The sequence below is a fragment of the Astatotilapia calliptera genome, chromosome 6, assembly GCF_964374335.1.
Source record: "Astatotilapia calliptera chromosome 6, fAstCal68.1, whole genome shotgun sequence".
Lineage (NCBI taxonomy): Eukaryota > Metazoa > Chordata > Actinopteri > Cichliformes > Cichlidae > Astatotilapia > Astatotilapia calliptera.
Genome location: NC_137427.1, coordinates 30,165,539 through 30,176,017, shown reverse-complemented (window position 1 = coordinate 30,176,017; position 10,479 = coordinate 30,165,539). Strand labels below are relative to the sequence as shown.

Sequence of the window (10,479 nt, the reverse complement as noted above, 5' to 3'; positions counted from 1 at the left end):
CTCAGTAGAATCTGGTTCGTGTGTGTGTGTGTGTGTTTACGTCTGTTTAAATCTGGATTAAGGACTTTGAACCTTTCAGCTCATTGTTTATTTGTCTGTACAGATGGACAACTTAAGTTCAAAGTTCGAACACTTACAGTTTTAACTGAGAAAAGTTGCTGTCTCGTGTGACGCAGATGAGATTATTTTTTTCTAACCTGGGGAAAAGCTAATATTTTGTATAAAAACAATGTTGTAATGTAATATATTATTCCATTTTTATAAAATTTACATCCTAAAACGTACTGGTTAGATAACATAATGCTTAAAATTAACGAACACAAGTTTGAAAAACCCGCCATGAGTACAAAACAGCAATTTTACAACTTCTTGGTGTTATATATCAGACAGTTTGGCGATGCCCTGCTATACTCACGTTTCATTAAAGCAATCAATTCGTTAACCTCTTCAGACCAAATGTCTTATCTCACCGAGTCTTTCAGTTAAAGCGAACAGCAAGAATTCCTGTTGCTGCTGTCGTGCCTGTAAACTGTAGGTCGAATCAGGTGGACAGAAACGTGGGATTATTACATCTGTAATGTTGAGTTTACCCATCCCTACTACTTTCAAACCCCACTGCCTAAGAGTAATGAACATTTGTATGTGAGACACAGGATCAACATGACTCCACATACTCATGTATTCAGTCCCGGTTCTTTAAAAGCACTGATGGGTTTTCAGCCAAATGCACATCTCCTCATCCACTGCAGTGTCTCACGTGATAGATCGATGCTATTAGATTGTTAATACAGGTACAATACTGTCTAAGCTGTTGCCGTTGTAGCTGCTCATCGATTGATGGGAAAACATCCTGCTGCACAAACTTACAAGTGTGTTTTGGTCTTGTTGATGTTTAAAAAAAATCTAATCAAATACTTTTTTATCTTCCTCTATAGTGCTCAAACTCTTAATTTTTTTTAAATTAACTGTGACATGAAACTCCCAGGTGTCAGCAGTGAATATTTAGCAATTAACCATACAATATATATTTATAATTAATAGTTTTCCAATAGATCAGGTGGAGCAAAAAGTATCCCTCTGAGTAAAATAAAAAAAAAGCCAAAAACAGAGAACACCTATCAGCTATCAGACCTCCTGCCTCTTCCTAAGTTCAAGCGACCTGCCAAGGTCAGGTTTGAAATGATAAAATAGTCAAGACTGAAGCATCAACGGGGGAGATATTCTGACCTGTAATGTATGTAAGGGGCTGCCAGTAAATAAATAGATAACTGAAAAACGTGTCAGTGTGAGGAGCTATTTCTGCCCCACTTGGTTCCTGTAGCATATCTCATTAATTCCGCCGCAGAAACAGAAAATTACATAAATGAGATGTTTTTATAATTACATTCAGATTCAGTAATTAAAATCTTGTATATTCAAGATATCTGGTTCTTTATTAAAAAGCGACAGTCCACATATTAGCAGCAAAAGTCTCTATGTGTCTCAAGGAAGACTGAAGACCCAGCCAGATGACATCACAGTGACGTCACGGGGTTATATTGTTCATACCTGGTAAAACGCCGCGCAGACTAGGAGCCGTAGCTGAGTGTCGCTTTAAATAATCCTTCTCTGACTCGATAATTAGATGCGTTAACGTCGTCGCCTTATTACATAATACCAGTCCCTGAGAGCGCGCCTGCGCCTCCACCTAGAGACCAAAGCAGGAACTGCAGGCACGACTTGCCTCTGAATCAGCCCCTCATCACAGAATGATGTGGCAGCCTTCAGTGATGAAGAACAGCCCCCCTCACCGAGTCGTGATGAGGTGAACCGGCGGGGAGAGAGAGAGAAAGACAGAGAGAGAGAAAGAGCGAGCAAGCATCAGCACCGACTGAGACTCATCCCCTCGTCCCCCCACTGACGCCCACACTTCCGGACTGGACCCTCTGGAGGCGGCTGGGTCGGGATGCATGCGTCTCCCAGTGCTGCTTGAGATGTGGATAAGACGACGACGGTGAAAAGGCGACGTGCTCGTTACCTTCCATTAAACCTCCTCGCTGCAGATCTGAACGCTGAACTAATCAATTATCGGCGGCCAACTCGCCCATCACTCACAGGGGGGATTCAGGCTTTGGCCACACTGTCTGTCTGCCGTCAACTGTTGCCTATTTCCTCTGTAAATGAATCTTGTAAGGTGGGTGAGCTCATTCAATATACGGTTAGAGACTGGAGATGAACAGAAAGGCTGCTTTTTGGTAGTGATGATGATGATGAGGTCCAGGATGCTCATTGGGAACCAGCTGTAAATAACTCATATGTATTTTCTGCATGTCTCATAATTAGTGATGTATCTTTTTCAAATTTCTATATTCAAGCTCAGGATTTCTTTTATTTCTTATTTTATTTTAAGCAAACACACAACCTGCCACTTCCCCCTTCTCTTCATCTTGCTACTTCTTCCTTTTTCCTCTTTCCCTGTGATCTTTGTGACACAGAGGAAAGGCCACCCCCTCCTCTTCCTCAGCCTTTTCAACTTTATTTAATATCTGGCACACAGAAGCCAACTGGATCTAGGCTGAGGCTGTCCCGAGGACAAACGAAGTAGACCAATGTTGCAACTCAGAATTATTTTCATTCTCAGCTCATGCTCTGCTAATCTGCTGACTGCTTTTATGCTATGAATCAGCTGATCATCTGTTCTGTTCGCTGTCCATTACAACTTCCACACTCTGAATTATATGTTTAGTGGTCTTGTTTTTAGCTCCAAACCCAACCAAACTGAATTGATGTTAAAAAAAATGCTTCCAAAATAGAGTCATAGGTATATATAGAGAGATACTTTATTATTATTATTATTTGCTTCAAAAAATAGGCCAACTGAGGCAATTGTGGGAGTAGTATTTGTTCCATCTCGCGAGCAGAGACTGTAATTCCCACAGCTCACACATGAAGTCATGTGTGCCACATTATGGGCTGAGGCGAAATTATCATGCTGCTTCTTTTAATCAGATATGATGTCAGTTGTCTTTTATGAGTACATCACAGCTAAATATATTTTTAGCTGTTTCACAATGCAGGGCACTTTAAGGAAGCGTGTGGTGGTTACTTTTGTTATGTAACATTTCTAGATTCATTTATTCATTCAAGCGCTGTCGAACATGTACCCGTCACAACTTCCTGCCACAGGACCCGGGCTGGCTTTTTCTAAGAAAACACCAAAACGATTAAATGATTCAATCAAGACGTCAGAGGAGCCTTAACAAAAAAAAAAACAGAATGAAATTTCCAGTGGTTTATCTTCACAGCTGTGACTAACTGCAGCTTCTCTATGTTGTGTATCAGTTTAAAAAAGAAATGTTTTTGGCCTTTGGATGTATTAGCGTGACAAGACGGGGGGTAATCTCAAAAGTTTTGAAATAGCTGATAGATCAGATTTTCCCAGCTTTTTGCAGTTAGGTTTACTAGGATATATAGCTTAAATGATCAGATTTTAATCACCATTGTGGTTCTTTAATCTATATACTGTCTAATTTAATCCAAGACCTGTTTGATTTACAGTGCTATAACAAAGAAAAACAGTTATATGGCAACTGTTTTCAGCAGTGTGTGGATGTTAACTTTATTATAGATTTACATAATAGCACAAAGACCCATGAAGTAAAGCAGTGTTAATTCATGTCCTGTGTTAACTGGACCGAGGTCTTCATGGTTCATTTAGACCACAGAGACGCAGAGATGTCACGGGGTTTCCACAGCTCTGCTCTGCCCCATGAGTGAGTCCCTCTGCCTGGCCTCTGGCCTGCTAATTATCAGCCAGCTTGATAAAGTCATTAATGACCTGACCAGGCCTGCTGGGCCTGGCACTGACACACACTTGTATGTGTGCGCACTACAGAGAGTAAGCCAGACAGTGTGAGGCCAGTGTTGGATACAGGGTGGGGAAGTCTTTTATTTGGGACAAGACGGTGTTTCTGGGCTGGGCCGGTTAGTATTAATAGCTCCTAATGAGTGTCACTCTGAAAAACAAAGCAGCAAATGGAGGAGAAAGGGAAGTGAAAGGTGCTGCCATCCTTTTTACATCATCTTTCTTTAGTTCTCCTTGTGTATATATGTTCATGAAGGATCATGAATGTCTTATCAGCATTTTGACAACAACCACGCATATACCCACAGCTGTGATATTCCTCTTTTTAGATTATTTAGAAGTATTGTTTCTGCAGCCGCATGCATGCACAGCTCCTCAGATAGACAGCATAATTAGCTGTTGGGGGCATTTCATAAAAACAAATGGATTCTTTGAGGTTCTGAGCGGTATTCCCTTTCCTTCTTTTTCATGTCTTACGACTTACAACATGTGGATGTGCACATGCTTACATTTTGTGTGTCTGCAAAGACATCATTTGCCTTCCCTGCATGTTAATTTCATCATTGGGAAGCAGAGAGGAGCCATGGTGGGGGAACGGGAGAGGGAGGAGGAAAGAGAGGCGAAGAAAGAAAGATGAAAGCAGCGAGGAGTTTTCTGTTGTAGGGAAGAGGGGAGGACAATCCCTGCCTGTGGTTTCCATGACAACAGTGACATCACTGTCAGGGTGCTACCTCCTGAACTGTTTGAGTTTCTGTACTGAGTGTTCGCAATCAAACGAACAGATCGGAGTGTGCGTGTGTATGTGAGAAAATGTGGGCATGGCTGTATGTGTGAGCCGTTTCTGAAAGAGATCAAACCTCTGCTTCAGTCGCTCTGTGGTTACCCACTGTTGCCAGGCAACGGCAGTCATGGCAACAAGTTGAAGCATGTAGTAGCGTTGCTAAGCGAAACAAGAGGGTGGGGTGGATTGTTAGCATTGAGATACAAGTGGGTTTAAATATCATACACAGTAAATATGGTCTGCAGCTTAATTCTACAAAGTCCTATTAAAGTGGACCCATTACTCTTGTTATATAAATTCTGTTGCAATGCCAGATGCTCATTACAAACATGGACAAAGCCTCAAATAATTACATTAGTGTATGTACAACAAATGTTGGCCAATAGCTCAAGCTTCAGACTGACTTTTTTTTACCCTTGATTCTGTATCATGTCAGTGAGAGTAGATAACCTAATTTGATCATCCTGACGCACTCCCAGGCTTGGCTGTTAGACTCAAAGCCCCGCCCACCTGTTGTTCAAACCTTGTGAGGAGCAGTCTATTAGAAAACAGTTGGCGTAAAGCAAGAACAGCTTGTTTCAGTCAAAGGATGAGTTAAGTGTAAGGAAAAAAGGAACATATTGAAATATGGATTATGCAAAGAGTCCAATTTTATTTTATTTTTTTAAACTGACCTTTAAGCAAGCAACATGTGCTCCATAAACCCCAGTAACATCCGAGGTATATTTCAAAACAACACCTAACAGCTTAAACTGAAATACCCATTTCTATAGAATACATATTTCATTAAATATTGCCATAAATTCAGACTGAGAATTTTTTGGAGTGTGTGTGTGAAATTTTTTTAATGCCAAATTACATGTACTGTTTCTGTTATATTTACTTATAAAGGAAAGAGTAAAGTTAATGAGTAAATAATTACAAAACAGCAATATTGCTTAAAATTCAAATTTTGCATATTTGCATAAATGACCACTAAGTCTGAACAGATCCATTTGTATGATAGAGACCTTTGGCTTCGGTTAATGAGCGACCCAGTTTGTATGTATTTTTAAGTGTAGATGTTAAGATGATGAAGCATTTAAATGTGAGCAAATGTGAAATGTGTCATTTGCATAAATGCTGCTGCCTGTAATAAAAAGAAAGGTAGCACTTTATAGTACAGCTCAGTAATAACATGATAATAGTGGTGTAATAATCAAAAATTTGTAACGCACAGTTAAAAAAACTGTCCAAAGAGCTGCACAAAACAATAAAAACTTCAAAAATAATAGTACAAGATCACAAATTTAAATGTGCCCGCAATACAAAATAACCACCACCAGTTTCAGATTATGAACCCAAGAATACCATGAAATACAGCTATGTTTTCAGATTTAAAGACGGCAATAATTGGAGCACTTGCAATGAACACAGGAAGCTGGTTCCACGATGATGGATGCAACTGAGAAAGTCCTTCCATCTGTTTGAGCCCAGAACAGAGAACACGAAGTCAGAGCTTGTCACTATATCTAAGAAAAGAGGGATTGTGTGAAGGTGAATAAGAGAAATCATATAGGTGAGTGCCTGACCAGTGAGAGCTTTAAAAACTATTTATACATCTTGAATTTAATTCTTAAATGGAAAGGGACAAAATGTAGTGAAGCCATTATGGGAATGATATGATCTAATTTCTTAGCACCAGTTAAGTCTAGATGCAGCATTTTGAAGTAACTGGAGGCAAGATAGAAACTTCTAAAGGAGACCACAATACAGCAAATTATAACAACAGGCAACAGGCTCGAATTACTTTTTCTGTGTAAGGATTAAATAGAAAATATTTGAAATATTTGACGATAAAGCTCTGTTTTGACAACAGATGACAATTTGTTTGTTAAAATGTAGCTCAGGATCCAGATTCTTCACATGAGACTTAACACAGAGAGAGAGGGGACACAGTTTATAAGGAAGAGAAAAAGCACCTCCCAATTTATAGGAACTAAGAATGAATGAATTGGCTCTTGATTTCCATTAAGGATTCAAGAAGAGGAGTTATAGAGCCAGGAAAAGTGAACCCAAAACAGACACTTGGGGGACTCCGTAAAAAATAGGAGTGAACTCAGGAGACAGGAAAGGAAGGCTCTGTGTTTAAGATGGGAATTAAATTGTTTCAAAGCCATAACTTTAATACCTGGCTTTAAATCCAGACTGGACAGGTCCCAGAAGGCCAGTGGAATTTAAAAAGAGTAATAACTGGGAGCAAACTACCTTGCTGTGTGAAAAAGGAGATAATAACCACATAATACTAACCTTCATGCATATAATTAGAAGATAATATACAATAGCCTATTGATGAGCAATGGGAAATTATCATTTTAATACACACAGGTTATCAAACTGTTAACAAAATTTTACTGTGTTGTCACTAACTGGAATTATCACCACATCATTACCACCCTAGTTATTACACTATTATATAAATTTCAGCTAAGTATTGCACAGTAAAATTGTTAATAAATGTGATCATTTGCAGGTATATGAACAATCGTGTTCCTCCTAACAAGAGATACCAGCCCACCGAATATGAGCATGCTGCCAATTGTGCCACGCATGCGGTAAATGCACACACACACACACACACACACACACACACACACACACACACACACACACACACACACACACACACACACACACACAGAAAGTGATCATTAAACCCAGTGAAAATAAGAAAAATCATCATTACATAACATCAGCAGCATCATGCTCGTGTTTACAGTCAGTCCTGCCTGCCTGCCTCTTTGTGCCTCATGTTTCATTTATGCTATGAATTCATTTAGTTGTGGATAATCCCCAGCCTGCTGGGAAGCTCAGTGTTGCACTTCCAGTCAGAGGACCAATGGGAGCGGCTGTCAGCCTGGGTGTATGGGGCGGGGCTCAGCTCACTCTTCATCATCTCCACCCTCTTCCACACTGTGGCCTGGAAGAAGAGCCACTTACGGTATATACTTATATACACACACCCACATATATACATTGTAGCACAATATCTGTGATGCATTGGATTATTTTAAATATATCATTTTTAATAATGATGTTTCATATCTAAACAGTGTCACTGAGTCGTTTCTGAGCTGTTTCTGCTCCCTCTTCAGGTCTGTGGAGCAGTGTTTTCACATGTGTGACAGGATGGTGATCTATTTCTTCATCGCTGCTTCCTACGCCCCTTGGTAAACAAACTAGCCTGCTAGGCGTGTGTGGGTGTGTGTAAACTGTATATATAAGTAAGTACATTATTCAAATTTTATTTATATAGCTCATTTCAACACTTGTGGTACAAGGGGCTCTGAATATGAATAAACACACAAAAGATGATTAAAATCAACATAACAGCAACAGACATAACACAGAACCCCCAACAACCACCACCTCCAGCACATATTACAGATAGCAAATAGTGTTTCCAATAACTGGCACTCAGAGAGTGTTTGTTGAGCTAACTGCAAGGAAACTAATCCTCAGTCTGGGTCCGTTGTGAGAAAACCTATGCACCCTCCTGTTGTCAGTCATGATTAAGTTACATAGACTGTAAATAAAAGATGACATTATTATTATCTCCCCCCCCCCCCCCCCCCCCTCTTTTCTTTTTAATCAAATGTGACAAGCAAGTGGATCTGACTTAAAATTGGTGTTAACGGTGAAAACTGCTCTACGCGGTTTACAAAGCGTCCATTAGTTCTGATTGGATTTCATGTCATCAGAAGATTTTCATTTTCATCTCATTTTTATTTGGAGGCAAAAGTGTCAATACGTTTTAGCCTGGTTTTTGTCCTGTTTTGTGTTTCTGTTTTGTTTAGTTATTATCTTGTTTTTATAAGGGTGGCTGTAGCTCAGGCGGTAGAGCAGGTCATCTACTGATTGGAAGGTTGGTGGTTCGATTCCTGGCTTCCCCTAGTCTGCATGCCAAATATCCTTGGGCAAGATACTAACCCCAAATTGCTCTCCGATCCATCCATCAGAGTATGAGTGTGTGAATGCTACTTAGAAAGCACTAAGAACAATGTGCTTGTGTGAATGGGTGAATGCACAAGTTGTGTAAAGCGCTTTGAGTGCTCAGAAGAGTAGAAAAGCGCTATATAAGATCCATTTACCATAAGAAAAAAAGGTTGGTGGTGAAAATTATTGGTCAGCGAAATTAAAACTGCTGAAAACACTGCAAACTTAGGATCTTATCAGTGACAAGTTAGCCAAAGCATATCCTGTTTTATGAGCTGATTGGAATAATAGTTTAAAAAATAAACATCATGCTGTATTTTAAAAGATCTGCAATTAGAAGATGAATCCATGAGATTTCGTCATGCATTGTCAAAGGTATGTGCCTTTTTTGACGTGACGCTGTGCGCCACGTTATTGTTTACATGACATTAATTTCTAAAATAGTGGATATAGACAAACTACCATTGCTGTTACTCTGACTATCTGCAGTTTTACGGCAGTTTTACGTGTGTATATCTAAGTATACACATGTAAAACAGCAATTATTGTCCCTCCATTTAGAACGACAGAGGCGTTCGAAGTTCACTCGGGCGCCTCTACATTCAACACAGACGCTGTCACAACCCAAATCCCAACGTCGGTTTTGAATAAATTTACTTTTTTGAAAAATTTTAATTTATGTACGCTATATGCATTTTGTTCATTCCTAAGTTGTGATTCTATACCAATCAAAATACTGTCTTTAATAATTAACATTTGAAATGCTGAAGGCGTTTCAAAATTAGCTGCTTTTCCAGCAAAACAAAAACTTTACTGAAGTACTTAAGGTTTTGTAAGGGTACAAAACCCTGTTTAGTCTTTCCCTCCCTTTTATTTTTAGCGTTTACATGTGGACAGAGATATTTTTTCAAAACTGCATGTGTAGATGGCATTTTTTTTGATTGATTGATTGATTTTTTCAACAGGCTAAACCTGCGAGAGCTGGGTCCCTGGGCGTGTCACATGCGCTGGTTAGTTTGGGTCATGGCGTCTTTTGGAACCACCTACGTCTTCTTCTTCCATGAGAGGTCTGCTCACATATTTATTTTCTTAGTATGTCAAATATTTAAACTTCTTTTAAAATTGATTAAGCTTTTTCCAAGCTGTTATTAAGATTGCCTAACTTTACGCTCAGTAACACCCATGCTCAGTAACCCATTGCTGTCGTAGGTATAAGCTCATGGAGTTGATCTGCTACACAGTGATGGGAGTTTTTCCTGCCCTGGTCATCCTCTCAATGGTGAGGCCACTCACATTTTCTGCTGCTTGATTGGGTTTAAAATGACCCATTAAACAGTTTAAAAATAATAAACTTAATGCCTCTTCTCAGCCGGAGCAGTCCGGGTTGTGTGAGCTGCTGGTCGGCGGGGCCTGCTACTGTTTGGGGATAGTCTTCTTCAAAAGTGACGGCATTGTCCCATTCGCTCACGCTATTTGGCACATGTTTGTAGCTATGGGAGCGGCCATACATTACTACGCCATCTGGAAGTACCTCTACGCCCAGCCACCCAACCACCAGGTCCACACCTCCAGATGACATCAGCACTGACCTCACAGGAAGTAACTCCTGTTTTTGAGCGGATACGAGGGGCTGTCCACATTCAGGGGCTGCCTTATGTTGAAGGTGGGGGGATGGGGGGTGGGGGGGTAAACATGCACTTTTCAGTGTGACAGAAACCAAAACTAATGGTGCATTCAGGTCCCTCTCATCAGTTCGAAATGTCTAACATTTCCATGTTTATCACCAAAAAGTTGCCTTCAAGCAGCCAGTGAATGAATGGGTAAAACGGGTCCAAATCCAAATTAAATCTTTTGCATCGTCTTCACACTCCTACTTTTC

General features: G+C 40.0%; 1 protein-coding gene across 1 annotated transcript; it reads left to right on the top strand.

The window, feature by feature from the left end:
* The first annotated feature begins 1,947 nt into the window (after positions 1-1,947).
* LOC113024453 (monocyte to macrophage differentiation factor 2-like) lies at positions 1,948-10,479 on the top strand. Its single transcript, XM_026171565.2, has 7 exons — positions 1,948-2,173; positions 7,138-7,219; positions 7,445-7,605; positions 7,760-7,834; positions 9,566-9,667; positions 9,810-9,879; positions 9,970-10,479. Exons 1-7 carry the CDS (start codon positions 2,160-2,162, stop codon positions 10,174-10,176), a joined length of 711 nt encoding a protein of 236 aa, XP_026027350.1. The 5' UTR covers positions 1,948-2,159; the 3' UTR covers positions 10,177-10,479.